Source organism: Zingiber officinale, chromosome 4B, assembly GCF_018446385.1.
Source record: "Zingiber officinale cultivar Zhangliang chromosome 4B, Zo_v1.1, whole genome shotgun sequence".
Classification (NCBI taxonomy): domain Eukaryota; kingdom Viridiplantae; phylum Streptophyta; class Magnoliopsida; order Zingiberales; family Zingiberaceae; genus Zingiber; species Zingiber officinale.
The window spans coordinates 8,103,104-8,118,025 of record NC_055993.1 but is presented as its reverse complement, the minus strand read 5'-3'; the positions used below and the strand labels follow the sequence as shown (position 1 = coordinate 8,118,025).

At 39.1% G+C, this 14,922-nt stretch overlaps 3 protein-coding genes across 4 annotated transcripts; all 3 read right to left on the bottom strand.

Annotated features, from left to right (window-relative positions):
- Positions 1-6,297: 6,297 nt before the first annotated feature.
- On the bottom strand, positions 6,298-8,264 carry LOC121974638 (myb-related protein 308-like). Its single transcript, XM_042525787.1, has 3 exons — positions 7,465-8,264; positions 7,222-7,351; positions 6,298-7,001 (listed from the first exon to the last, which is right to left on the bottom strand). Exons 1-3 carry the CDS (start codon positions 7,595-7,597, stop codon positions 6,494-6,496), a joined length of 771 nt encoding a protein of 256 aa, XP_042381721.1. The 5' UTR covers positions 7,598-8,264; the 3' UTR covers positions 6,298-6,493.
- Positions 8,265-8,406: 142 nt separating this feature from the next.
- On the bottom strand, positions 8,407-10,596 carry LOC121974639 (probable NAD(P)H dehydrogenase subunit CRR3, chloroplastic). Its single transcript, XM_042525788.1, has 2 exons — positions 10,225-10,596; positions 8,407-8,673 (listed from the first exon to the last, which is right to left on the bottom strand). Exons 1-2 carry the CDS (start codon positions 10,541-10,543, stop codon positions 8,549-8,551), a joined length of 444 nt encoding a protein of 147 aa, XP_042381722.1. The 5' UTR covers positions 10,544-10,596; the 3' UTR covers positions 8,407-8,548.
- A 362-nt stretch (positions 10,597-10,958) lies between these two features.
- Positions 10,959-13,880, bottom strand: LOC121974637 (zinc finger protein STOP1 homolog). Of its 2 annotated transcripts, none has more exons than XM_042525786.1 (2): positions 13,646-13,880; positions 10,959-12,853 (listed from the first exon to the last, which is right to left on the bottom strand). In XM_042525786.1, the coding sequence occupies exon 2, from the start codon at positions 12,736-12,738 to the stop codon at positions 11,191-11,193; it is 1,548 nt and encodes a 515-aa protein (XP_042381720.1). In that variant the 5' UTR covers positions 12,739-12,853; positions 13,646-13,880; the 3' UTR covers positions 10,959-11,190. The 2 variants fall into 2 exon arrangements, with proteins under 2 accessions (XP_042381720.1, XP_042381719.1); XM_042525785.1 differs by having other exon boundaries at positions 13,676-13,880.
- Positions 13,881-14,922: the final 1,042 nt, after the last annotated feature.

Here is a 14,922-nt window from a genome sequence, read left to right as displayed (position 1 = left end):
CAGCATAGTCCAAGTCGTCGATTCTGGAATGCATCCCTTGAATTCAAACGTTCAATCTGTCTTGTTGTGACAAGCAAGTTAACTCTCTCACCATGACTTGAATGTCACTTGACTTGTCAACCACCATCAGTATGGTAATCGTTCCTTGACTTTATCACAGCAGACAAAGACCGAGGCTACAATCAACAATAATTAAGGGCTGATGGAACGTGAAGCTTCAATGAACTGATTCAAAAATAAAATATTGAAATATTAATTTTACAAAAATTTCACTATCTCTTCATCTTTCACAATTATTCATAACCAAACGCGAGATTTGTAAGTTAAATACGCCATTAATACTAAGACCTAGCGGCAACATTAAAAGAGGATCAGTAATTTTCATGGGATAATAATCCATCTAAGTGCAGCGGAGACCGAGACCGATAAAAAAAGAGGTGAATTACTTGAAAAAAATAAAACATATCCTCCTCGACATTCAACTAAAAAAGATAACAATAATTAAAAATTAAATTTAATAGAAATAAAGAAAAAAAATTCAGAAATTTATTTGGTTACAACCAAAACGGTTGTTAATCCAAGGTAGAAGAAAAGCGCTCTGAAAAGATCTCCTTCTCTGAAGACGGAGAAGTCTTTTACACAATGAAAAGCTCAGACAAGTTGCTAGGAATGACTATAGAGTTGAAGACTTGAATCGATGAATAATTCCTAGCTCCAGGGGACTTTTTATAGTCTCTGGAAAGTCTATCCCGAATGTCCAAGACGCCTCCAACAGAGGTCCAAGGCCCCTCCAAATGAGTGATCGGATAGAACTCTATCCAAATGTAAACGGTCAGTTTGACCTGGTTGAAGGTGCCTTCAACAAGGACTGAAGGCGCCTTCAAGCTGGAGGCGCCTCCGATGCCTGATGGAGGCACCTCCAAGCTAGCAGCTTTTCCAGCTTGCTTCTTTGCTTCGACTTCCGAAGTTCTATTCTTTTGAGTGATTCCGGCCAATTGAAATAGGGCTCACCCGAACCCAATTTCCGACCTTCTCCTCGAGCAGTCTTCCGTCCCGGCTTTACGTCCCTCGAACGTCGCGCACGTTCTTCTCGCCCACCGGTGTACTCTTCCGCAGCTCTCTCGTCCTTCGAAAGCATCGAGCCCGTCGGTTCCCTTCCTGTGTCGTCCTTCTCGTTAGTTGCGTTTTCCGCTCGACTTCCTGCGCTCCTAAGCTTCTGCACACTTAGACACGGGATCAAACACAAAACATGATCTAACCAACTTGGTTGATCACATCAAAACAACTACGGGGTCTAACAATCTCCCCCTTTTTGATGTGCATCAACCCAAGTTTAAGTTAGGGTAAAAATAGACAAACTGTAATTTTAAAGAAAATTATTAAACTAACATGTTAAGCATAAATTTGTAATAAATAAAATTGCAACTATTTAATTTAGAGTTAAACAGAATTTTTCAAAAATATTTTTTCAAAGTTTTGAAAAAATTCTCTCCCCCTAAACTTGTACCTTTTCTCTCCCCCTTTACCCTTTGTTTGGATGGAGTGAGGGAAGGTTCATTAACGGAAGGGGAAGGGAGGGGAAGGAAGGAGAAGTGAAGGGAAGTAAAGTATTTAACTTTTCCTTGTTTGGGAGGGAGGGAAGGTTCATTAACATAACATGTGTTACTTTGTTTGGGAGGAAAAGAAAAGGAATGAAGGTTAAATAGATAAAATTATAAAAATACCCTTACTTTTTAAATTATAAAATTTTCATAATATTAACATTTATTTTATAAATATAAATTAGATATTTTTAATAATAAAATTAATTTTTTATATTATCATTTAAATTAGCTATTTTTTTAATAAAAATTATTTTTTTATATTATTTGTAACAAAATAATGAATTATCGATAATCAAGTAATTAAATGAAAAATAATGAAAATAATAATTTTAGAAACCTTAAATAAATAAATAAAAAAATTTGAAAGATAACAACGAGAATTTCTATTCTTTAAAAACTTATTAAATTTCGATGGAAAAATTAAAAAATAATAATATCCTCTTAAATTTTGACGATAAAAATGATTTTTCCCTTCAATTCAATTAGAAGACGTGTCGGATCTTCTCCTCTAATAATCTAACAGCAAGCGAGATGTAAAGAAGGCGAGGAAATTGAACTCCGGCGGCATAGCAAAATTAGAAATTGGAATATTTCTTAAATTATTTAAAAAAAGGGATAAAATTGGAATACATTTTTTTTTATTTCTCTTCCCCTTCCTTACACCCCAATTCGGGGTGTAAGAAAATCTCTCTTTCCATGGATAACGAAGGTTAAAGCTTACCATTGCTTACCTTTCCTTCCCCTTTCTCACTCCTTCCCAAACGAGGTTCAAAATTCCCCTTTCCCTTATTTCCCCTTCCTTCCCCTTCCCTCACCCCCTCTCAAACAGACCATTAATCACAGCAAAAACGGGGTAATAATGAGAGAATATGATATTTATTTTAAAAAATATTTAGCCAATTTTTAGAATTTTTCAAAAAAAAAAACTAAAATGATTTTTTTTTATTTTAGAAATTTCAAAAAAAACTTTCAAAGTTTTATTTAATTCTAGTTTAAATATTTTTTCAGAAAGTTAATTAAACATTTTATTTCAATATTTCAGCTTTCAAGTCATGGCGAGGCACTAGGCCTTCTTGGTTATTAGAGCAACAACAACTTCCGTAGACAAAACTTTATAAAGAAATGTTAACGTTTAATTTTTCTGCTGGAAGCTTTTTAAAAGAAATTTATTCTAATAATGTTTTTGGAACCCAGTAGAGGTTCCTTCCTACCGGATTAACTAAAATCTTAGGGGGTATATAATTCTTGGGAAGTTTCCTAAGTTGACCTTGATGATGTTTAACATACCAATTCAATTTCCCAAAGATACTTAATTTGGATTTTTGAAAAACATTTGAACATGCGACACATTTTAATTTTTTAATTTGTATTTTCAAATCATCATTTTCAGAGTTCAATTTATCTATGATACTATGTAATTCAGCATTTTTTTCTAACTTAAATAGATCTTTAGAAAGAGACTTAATAAATTGAAAGGACTGAGTAGGGTTTAGACTACGTACCTTACTTACCTCACTTGGTGATACTCCCCCTTCATCGTCGTTTTCTTCTTCTGATGATCCTCCCCCTTCATCTATACTCATTTCTGAGCTTGACTTTTCGGGAAGATAGTTAGCCATCATCGCTAATCCGGAGAAGGCTTCGACGTCTGATTCGGAAGAAGACAAATCTGACCAAGTGACTTTCAAGTTCTTGTGCTTAGAGGATTCTAGTTTCTTGTACTTTGTCTTTTCCTTCTCTTTCTCCTTTTTCTTTAATTTTGGGCAATCATCCTTGATGTGCCCTTCTTCGTTGCAGTTGTAGCAACGAACCGTTCTTCTCTTTCGCTCATGCCTCTTTGTCTGTGATCTAAATTTATTAGAATTAAAAAACTTATTGAAACGCTTTACCAGTAGTGCCGCTTCCGATTGATCGATCGAGGCTTTGGAGTCAGAATCGTTTGTTCTTGCCTTTAAGTCAATGTTCTGACTTGTTTTCTCCGCTTCATTGGGCTCTGCAATCCGAGATTCGTGAAGTTTAAAAGTTGAAAATAAATTTTCTAAAGTACTTACCTCGAAGTCCTTAGAGATGTAATATGCATCTACTAAGGGCGCCCATTCTGGAGTTCTGGGGAAGGCGTTGAGGCGTACCGGATCGAGTCCCGGTTCGTTACTTCTTCTCCAAGATTGCTTAGTTGAGTTATTAGCTCCTTAATCCTTGCTTGGAGTTGCGCTACCTTCTCGCCGTTGTTCATCTGAAGGTTCGTTAACTGGGTCCGGAGGATGTCGCGCCTCGCTAGCTTAGCTTCCGAGGTACCTTCGTGAAGCTCTAGGAATTTATCCCAGAGGTCTTTAGCGGAATCGTAGCTCCCGATCCAACTTACCTCCTGGGGCGGCAGCAAAATGCTGAGTAGGTGGAACTCTGCCTTTCCGTTGGTGACAAAATCGGCTTGCTCCTTCTTGCTCCACTGATGCTCTTCTTTGTCTTTCGGAACTTCAAAACCATATTGCATAGTTAGTAAAATATCGAAGTCGGTTTTAAAAAATACCTTCATCCGACGTTTCCATGTCGCAAAGTCTCCATCGAACTTCGGGGGATGAATGCTTGTTCTGGCCATCGTCTTGATCTTCGTGCTTCAGTCGGCGGTCTGGCTCTAATACCAATTGTAGGTGCAACGAAGGCCGGCAAGAGGGGGGTGAATTGCTTGAAAAAAAAATAAAGTATACCCTCCTCGTCTTTCAACTCAAAAAAGATAGCAACAATTAAAAATTAAACTTAACATAAATAAAAAAAAGAACTCAGTAATTTACTTGGTTACAACCAAGACGGTTGTTAATCCAAGGCAGAAGAAAAGCACTATGAAAATATCTCCTTCTCTGAAGACGGAGAAGCCTTTTACACAATGAAAATCTCAGACAAGTTGCTAGGAATGACTACAGAGTTGAAGACTTGAATCGATGAATAAATCCTAGCTCCAGGGGTCTTTTTATAGTCCCTGGAAAGTCTATCCCGAAGGTCCAAGGCGCCTCCAACAGAGGCCCAAGGCGCCTCCAAGTGAGTGATCGGATAGAACTCTATCCGAATGCAAACGGTCAGTTTGACCTGGTTGAAGGTGCCTTCAACAAGGACTGAAGGCGCCTTCAAGCTAGAGGCACCTCTAATGCCTGATGGAGGCGCCTCCAAGCTGGCAGCTTTTCCAGCTTGCTTTGACTTCCGAAGTTCCGTTCTTTTGGGTGATTCCGTCAACTGAAATAGGGTTCATCCGAACTCATTTCCGGCCTTCTCCTTGAGCAGTCTTCCGTCCCGACTTTACGTCCCTCGAACGCTGCACATGTTCTTCTCGCCCACCGGTGTATTCTTCTGCAGCTCTCTCGTCCTTCGGAAGCACCGAGCCCGTCGGCTCCCTTCCCGTGCTGTCCTTCTCGCTAGCTGCGTCTTCCGCTCGACTTCCTGCGCTCCTAAGCTTCTGCACACTCAGACACAGGGATCAAACACAAAATAGGACCTAACCAATTTGATTGATCACATCAAAACAACCACGAGATCTAACATCACCCACCTTTACTTTTAGTAATGATTTTCTCTGTGATCGTTTTTCATCTATTCTTTCCCTGTGTCCTTCGTTTCCTAAGAACAATTATTTCATTCCATGGACCAAATGAGCACAATTAAAACAAAACAGAGTTAGGTCAAAATTTTAAGATGACTTTGTTCCAGAAGAAGGCAGTAATAGTTGGTAGCAGAGCGTAGCAGAGGCTCCAGCGTTATTATGTTTCAGTCCTCGAAAGGCAATTAAAAGCCAAAATTGACTCCCAAATTTTGCTTTAAATTATTTTGTACGCGTCTGCTGATTTAGACAGTGAGAGTTAGCATTCTTTAACAACTCATCTTTGACCAAGTCTATTCCAAGCTTTTTCATTTTTTTTTAGAACACCTACCAATTCATCACTTATCTTTATAGCAATTCCGTGGAATTTTTGCAGCATGAATTGATACCATTCCCCTACTAACCTCCAACTACTAACTTTTTTACATGATAAAGAAATTACAGATAAATTAATCAATGCTTGAAGCTCAGTCTTTCAATGGGATAAGGCACGGCTCCTTTTCAAGCTAAGTAAGATTAAGAATTTTAAAATGAATATATAGATATCAAACTACATTATTATTACTAATATATATATAATTTTTTCATCTTCTCTTTTGCCCTTTTTAGGATCCATAGTTTCATTGGTTGAAGATTTAGATGACATTGGCATGATAATGACAAAGATAAGGCAATCGATGCATGTGGAGGCTTTGGCACGAACCGTGCGTGACTAATTATCATGGTGATCTTCAGCAAAGTAAAAGACTTGGATATGAATGAAGATAAAGGTGTCACGATAGGAGAAGGCAACAGTTGGAACCGATATCGTAGAGACATGCATGATAAAGATGGATTGGAAAGGGGGAAAAATTATGTTCTCGTTTAATTTTTTTTCTAGTAATTAACGATATTTTTCCTCTAGAAAATCTCCAATACTGCACAGTTTCTGATTAAAAATGTTGTAAAACAGTGATCATTCCTTTTTGATTAAAAAAAAAGTTATAAAGATAGACAGATAACTTATCAGTGCGTACTATTGTTTGAGTTTGAAAGAAATTCGATTTTACTATTTCTCTCAGATGGTTGTGCGAGACGAAGAATTCAACACTTACAACAGAAGAGAGGGATCATCAACTCCATTTCTACCGATTTCTGCTGCGAAAACAATGCAGGAGACAAGTCTACGTCCATGGCAGAATCCCAACCATATGTGAACGGACTCTTCATTAACTAATTAATTCGCCTACCAAACCACCTGAAGCTGATCTATGCAACTTCATAAAAAAGAAGGAAAAAAACCCCATCAATCATGGTTAACCAATTAGCTGTCCACACAATAATTTTCAATCCGTTGCCCTTCTTCCAATCGCATGTATAAGCCAAGGGAATGCCTCCTGGAGCTCGCAATATGGCAGCTGCAGACCTCCCCGCTGCGAAAGCCCAGGTGGTAGCAGAAGCAAATGGTCGTCGGAGACGCGGCGGCTTCATCCGCCGGAGGTGGCGGCGTCGTCGCGACCTCCGGCCAGGCCGTGCGCGACCGCGAAGAAGGAAGGCAAAGGCTGATGCTGAGGTCGAGGTTGACGACGTCTCCGGAGGTGGTGCTGCTCTGCCCCTCCTCCGGCGCCGCGTCGATATCGTTCGACGAAACAACGGCAAAATCGTGCGCCGGCGGTGGCGCCGGAGAAACCGCGGCAGCTGTAGTCTTGATGGGGCGGTGGGTCTTGGGGTCGAGCCCACGGCCGATGAGCCTGCGCTTGATGTGGGTATTCCAGTGGTTCTTGATCTCATTGTCCGTCCTTCCCGGTAGCTTCGCTGCTATCACCGACCATCTACCAACACCACAAAATTATATTAGTGCGAATTTAGTTGCTTCCATCACAAAAATTTAGCTGCAAATTAAAAAAAAAACAAGATTATTAATGATTATAAAATTGAGAATTAACGCTTTATTAATATTTTTTTATAAAAGTGATAAACATTAATAAATATATAAATATAGATTGAGAGGGATTAACAAATAATGGAATTCCTTGAACAGCGATGACTTACTTGTTTCCGAGCAAGGCGTGGAGGTTGATGATGATCTCGTCCTCTTGGCTGGTGAAGTTACCGCGCTTGAGGTCGGGTCGGAGGTAGTTCATCCACCGGAGGCGGCAGCTCTTGCCGCAGCGCAGAAGGCCTAATAACCAAACGAACAGAGTAAGTAACTGCAATCTCAGCGATCAAATCAACCAAGAAGGAATTGATCAAAATTACAAAAAAAAACAATATCTATATAAAAGGAAGGAAAACCTGCAGCTTTGGGTAGAGACCTCCAGCAGCCTTCGCCGTGAGCTTTGATGTAAGCGATGAGTCTATCGTCTTCTTCCTTGTTCCAAGCTCCTCTGTTGGTGTGAGCCTGCTCACAGCAGGGAGACCTGCCCATGGCTGTGTCTGTGAGAGAGTGAAGATGGAGTCGAGATTGGAATTTGGACAGAAAAGTCAAGAGTGAGTTTTATTTATATGGGAGGGAGGGAGGGAGCAGGTTGTGGTCTGCTAACTGCTACTTGGTCCATGTTGACCAACACTGATGAATGATAAGGCCCCATGATTAATCACATGAACTGCTTTTGTTTTCTCATAAATTTCACAGTAACTTCAAATCAATCTCATAAATTTCTGGATTCTGTGATCCGTAATTGGTTTCTGTTCGACTGATAAAAAGGCTGGCGAGTTGTTGAGGTGGGTCTCTGGAGTAATTGCCTTTGCATGATGGAAGGCAAGTTGGCACGGTTTGTGTACCCTCTCCAAGAACATTATTTGCTCTCTGGATGAAATTGATTGATAAGTTGTGAAATAGAATTATTCTATCAGTACTTTGAATAGATTTCAGCAGAAAGTCCGACTGTCCCATACAATCGGGCATAAATCATAGAGGACTTCGCCCAATACACACCGTGACCCTTTGCATGAAGATTAAGTGAATCTGATCTGGTTTGGAAACACTGCACATGGCATATTCATCCTGTTGCAGGAGTTGCCATGGGATATCAATTTATGTTTACACCAACTTCCAGATAAAAAATAAAAATCTATCGACATTCAACTCCTGTGAGGATAGATCCTGCAACTAAATCTAATGCATGTCTTCCTCTTATCAGTTGTCACTGACAGTGAGTAAAGAGATAGCGAGGCTGTAATGCGATTAGTGCAGCAGTGAGCAGGGGTATTTGAAGGCCAGTTTCCCACAGCAAATATTCAAATGAAACAACATGAGATAAATATGATCCTTAGCAGTGAATATACAGGTTAGCTAGACATATGAAGGCTTAAAGCCTAAACGGCACACTTGTATGCATATAGCAGGACCTCTAAGGACCAAATATTAATTTGGATATCAGGAGATGATGTCTTTCCAAATTGGAAGATCAAACGGCAACTTTAAAACTCCAGAAGCCACCAAGAGTAGTAAAAGCCACACAGGTAGGATGTTCAGACATAAAAGCAACAACATCTTTTGCCCTGCAAAAGTATCATGGCAATGCAAGTAAATTATCAAGCAATTAGTAGGGAAGTGTTCAGTGACTAGGATTCATAATTAGCAAATATAAACATCAGGAATCTCTTTCTATCAGATTTCAAAAACAAGAAATATTTTTGATGGTGCTTTTCCATCTCCATCAGATTTCAAAGCTAGATTTAAGAATCTGTCTTTTGTTACTAGCGACAATTTTTTTTTAAGGGGACGGTGGCAAAAGACCTACCAACTACATCATGATAATAAAAGTTGTGAACATAAAGGATAGTTATGGGGGTTACATACTAAAAAGGAAGAAAGCTCTGCATCTACCGACCATTGCTAAGGCCCTAAGGGAATTGTTTAACTTGAGCATCTCATTCTTCTTCATCTTTTTCAAATTTCATGTTTTTCTATTTTGCTTTTCTAAAATCTACATACTGTTGTAGTGTTATACCATTTCAATCATTTTGAAATGATCTTTTTTAGGCTTAATCACAAATTGGATCAACAAGTAAATAATTAAGCCAGGTAATATAATTGGCGTTTTGATTTTAAATGATAAATAAGGTTCTTATTAAGAAAATGTAGGCAGGTTTCATCAAATAAATTGACCACTAACTTACACTATAGACCAGAAACAATAATGGATCTAGAGTGAACCATCTCAAGAAAGCCAAGACAGCTGGTTGTTCTTTTTTTTTCCCTCTCTGATTGCCTCCTGTTTACTACTGGACACGATGAAACCATGGTTCCTCTCACTTAGATTTTTCGATAAAAAAAATAAACCTCAAACCTACTTCAGAAGTTCAGGTATGAACAGCCAGGCATTTGTTCCGTTCATTGGCAAAGTTTTATTGGTACAACCACTAGTTATTATCTTGATCTAATGGGCACTGGCTGACATAACAAATAATGCTTTTTACAGGACAAAAACACTGAAAGCACTTACAGAATGCATCCTAGAAAAGACAGACTGAGCATGCATCTAGGTGATTGCCGGACTTCCACTGTTCCGCCTAGACTATTGGGCCAATTATTACTGCAAGAGACTTGATCTCCTAGTTGAGAACAGAGGTGCACTTTGTATATATTACAGATGGTAAAAGCAATTTATAACAAAAAGAAGCAGATTGTTTCAGTTTCTGCTACTCCAGAACGAATCTGCTTGAGAATATCCCAACAAATTGTAAGATTAGGGTACCATTTCCCTCTTACCATATCAATCATGCATGACCTAGCTTGTCGAAGGTTTCAAATTTCCTAAGAATAGAGCAACTCGCTCGCCAAGTTCAATTCAGGATCTCAAGGATTCAGTCAACAGAAGTTAACCATTTCAACTATATAGGCATAACATGATGCATGACCTAGCATAAACCAGTCAGTCTCTTCAGTGGAAGCTGAATTGGACTGAGAGAGGCGATCATTCATTTCGATTAGCAAGTGATTTCTAAGATAACATAATAGATATATGAACTAAAGACATCACTTAATTTATTTATTTTGAAAAAAAAGCCTTTTGCAGCAGTATAACAAAATCAAGAGGGGAACCCTACCAGACTGCGCCTGGGCCTCGGTGCGTTCGACCATCCATTCGGCGGCCTCCCGGAGCTTCCTCTCCGCGGCGCTCTCCTGCATGAAGAACCCGAGAAAAGGAGGAGAAGAGGAAGAAGAAGATTCGGATCCGCCAGGTGAGCGGAGGAAGGGCTCGTCGGCGACGCCAATGGCCCTCTGGACCTCGGCGATGGTGGGTGGCTTCTGCTTGCGGGGCGGCGAGGCGTTGTTCTTGCGAGGAGGCGGCGTGGTCTTGTAGGCGAGAACGACGACGGGCAAAGAAGACAACGACGAAGATCTTGCAACTGCGAAAGCCTCCATGAGCCCTCCTCTGTCCTCTCCTCCCTTTCGGCTTTGGATACGATACAGATATCAAAGTTGAGGGAGGGGGACTTTTTCATTTTGCACCGTAGATTTTTTTTCTTGTCTTATTTCCTCTAATAACTAAGTTTAATGTTATTAAGATACTATTACAAGGCTTAAATCGAGGGGTCCGCCTTTACAGACGAGTTTTGACATTCCAATTAAAATTTTTTTAAATTTACTAATTCATCTTCACTTTGAAAATTTTTAGTTAATTACTGAATATACAAGCTTTTGACATTCGAATTAGAACTTTACCAAATCAACAAACATACTTTCAACTTTGTAATAAATATAATTAATCATCAATTTAACAAATCCTTTAATCTTATCTCCAGCTTATCCAAGAGAAACAAATTCAATCTTAAATATCTGAAATGAACACCCACTGACCCACAATTGAATTAAGGATTGTATGATGAGATAATGGTGATAACACTGCTTCTTGAAATGTCATGGCAACAGAAGAAAGAGCATCAAACTAGGACAACCATCAGATAATGGTGATTCTTTTCACCACACTATTACAACCATACAGCAGAATTTATTATTAAACTAGATAAACATGGTTTTCTAAGCCATTGATCTTCCACTCCCCAATGAAACTAATTTTCTCCATGTCTTTGTATGAAACTGAAGGAACCAGTTGAAAGAAAGGAGAAAGGGCTTTCAGAAACTTCATATACTGAACGTGGGAATTCGTCGAGCCCCATGAAGTTGCATGCGTCGAAGTTCATGGGTGAGAAATAACCCTGGCAGTCATCAGCGCCCTTTATATCAAGACTCTGAGCATCATTTGGGGTGTTCCCGGTGAAGTTGAAGCCCGTATGCTCCGCCATTCCATTTGTTGATTCGCTTGCTTGAACTTGGTCTGGTGCTCCTGAGACTTTGGCATCGTCCATGGGAATGGCAGGAGTGTGACCTTGAAACAGCGCAACATGCCCAAACAACTTATCCTTTCTCGAAAAAGTAGTCCCGCAGGAACAAATCCACTTGTCTCTGCCGCAGTGCTTCTCATGTGTTTTCAGGTCTGCGATGACAGAAAATTTCTTTGTTTTGCATCGACAGCAGGTATAACTCTTGTCGCAGTGGCTTCTCTTGTAGTGATTCTTCACACACAGGATAGTCTTGAGAGGCTGGAACTTCTTGTGCTCTTTATTCCTCTTGCAACCAACAAAAGGGCATGAATATCGCCTGATTATTGGCGGTTCCGAGCTTGCTTCCTTGCTGGGCTTTGCGAGAGCAGCTGGAGTCTTATACTCATCACCGTGTCCTCTCATATGCATCCTTAGGTTTGCATCTCGCTTGAACCCCTTTCCACATATCAAACAGAAATGGGTATGTGGTGCCAGAATCTCCTCTTTCTCCAGTTGCAGTACCTCATAGGAACCAGGGGGGAGGTTCTCTCCATCCATTCCGTCGTCATAGTCCTTCGCATCATGGTCATCAATTGGCATAGACTCAGATAACTCAGCCCCAGCATTATTCAAGCATTTGATCAGCTCATCTCCTTCACCAACACAAGCATCGAAATCTTTCATCAGCTCGTCGTACTCGGAAGATTTAGCAACCTCTGGAGGCAAGATCTCAATTGGTTTCTGACCACCACAGGAAGATAGGTTAGTGTTCATGCCCATGGCACTGCTTGGCTGACCAACAGCAGGATCAGTAGAGAGAAGTGTATTTTTAATATTGGGAAGAAGAGTGCCAGCCGTAGAGATCAATTGAATTATGATGTAAGTTAGATCTGCTGTGACAAGCTGTTGTTGCGCTGCTAACTCATTACCTCTATCAACTACATGATCTTCCTGGCTGATTATCGAACGCACAATATCCTGTACTTGGTGGATCTTTTGTTCAAGGAATGAGAGATTGCTCAGCATAAGTCTAGGGTTCCAATCGATGACTGACGAAGGTCCAAGATGATTTTTTATTTTTGTCTCTCTTTCTGGAGCATAAAAACAGTGAGATTGGTTTACTACTTGTGGAGAGACTTCAGACATGGATCGATCCTGTCCAACACTGTAGCCCAAACTTGAAGAATCAAACTGGATGAACGGCATGTCTGGCTTGAGATTTTTAGAAATATCATTCACCATTGTGGAGGAAGCTCTTGATGATGTTTCAGGAGGTTTTCTCAGCTTAAGATCCATCTTAGTTCTTGGCTCTATAACTACAAGTATTTCATGCCCTATTCTCCTTCTTTCAAACAAGAAGTTGTTCAGTCATTAAATAGAGTCATGCCTTGCGATCAGTTGCCGAGCAAAACTGAAAAACCCCAGACAATGAAACCAATTAACCATTCAACAGAGCAAGGAAAGGAGACACAGATGAAAAGAAAACAGAAATTTCTCAACAGCGATAATAAGAATTAGAACAGATTCACATAAGGTGTGATCATTTTATAGAACCAAATGATCAGTTGTGAATGGAAGAAAAGGTATGGGATGTTTGTAAATCTCAAAGTTATTGATGATAAAAATTACTGATCTAATTTGTTACAGGCAAAAATCAGTTGCACAGTCATGAACTGAAACAGTTTAATCTACACTAAGCTGAAGGAGAAAAGAGGGCAAAACAATTTCTCAGATATAGCACAAGTTCAAATCATACAAGCTCATAACGAGAAACAGGATCGAAATTTCCAAGGAGCAGACGTTTGGTTTCAGAAGAAAATGGTGATCTGAACCAACATATCCCAATAACTATTTCTTTCTTACATATCTGAATAGCACATGCAAATCTACAGCGCAAAATAACAAATCTTGAAGAACTTCATGAAGAATCTATGAACGAATAGAGATAAGAATATTTATTAGAGAATCAATCTTACAGAATTCACCATATTCAAGTCGAGAGAGAGAAAAAAAATAGACCATCAATCGCCAAGAGAAGGGGAAAAACCGAGATTGATCCCAAATCTGCAAGTTTACTACAATACAGCAGAAGCCTAAGTCGAAAAGATCGCACATATAACGATTAATCACCAAAAAAAATAAATTTTGAACAAGAATAGCCCTAAAAATCCCCCTTTCCCCACTGATTCATCAACAAACCTACCCCCAAAAATCGAGAAAGAGAAGCGCTTACAAACGAGCTTTGAGCAGCAAGTAGAGCTCCCCCTCCCCTGTGCGGCTCCTCACCTGCGGTCCATCTCCGGCGTCATGAACCTGATAAATCCATCCATATCCTGATCCAGCTCGACCTCCTCGTCCATAGACTTCTCGCTCTCTATCTCTCTCACGGCACTCTTTGGTTGACCCCTCCTGGTTCGTTCACCACAAAAGAAAGAATATATAAAGTCGAGAAAAGGCGTTCCTGGCGTACCTTCTCCTCATTGTACTTTAACCTGCACCGAAGCTAAATTAAAGTAAAGCAAGCGCAGATAAGGGTGCAAATGAACCTACATCCTCCACACTATTCAAAATTTGATTAGATGAAAATTCATTTAATAAGATTCATTAAAATAAATAAATCAAATTCAAATTTTAAAATACTCATCTCATTAATTCATGAACATATTTATAATTCATGAATTAATTTTTAAATGAAGAAATAATAATTTTAATATTAAATTTATAATTTATATTTTATTTATGAAAATATAAATAAATATATTAAATTTATTTATTAAAATAAAATTATAAATTTTAATAAGTATATTATAATTTTTTTTAAATATATAATTAAATTTTTAATTAATATTTAAATTTATAATTTATATTTATTAAATTTATTTATACTCGATAAAAATTTGAATAAATTTATGAATCTGAAATATATTCATTAAATAAAATTTAAATTCGATTCAATTATCAATTAAATTTAAATATTTAAAAATTTGACTCAGACTTGATTACACCCGATAAGCACAGATAGTTCCTCCAATGTTCAGTGAAGGAACCAGTTAGTGAATAAGAGAACGGGAGGAATAACAATGGTAGGAGGAAGGCAGGCGGAAGCGACGGGGAGAGGTGACGTGAGCGATGAGGCGGTGAGCGGATTCTGACAAAGGCCCGGACCAAGCGGTCGGATCACCACCCACTACTTACTCTAGTACAGAGGGTAAGGGTAATTTAAGAAGCAAAGGACCACTCTCCTTCTTCTTCCTCCGCACTGTGATTGATGGATCCCTGCGTTTTGTGATCAATCCACTACCAACTTCTTCCAATTTGCTCATAGAAAAGTGATCCCACGCGCAAAAGTGAATTAAGAAAAATCAGCTTTGGAGTTCTCTGTGATTCGTTAATCGAAACGCATTTTAATCGCTTTGAAAACTTGAAATTGAAAGATCCATTCACTGCATTGCCAAAGGTCGTCTCTTTCACGCTTCGATG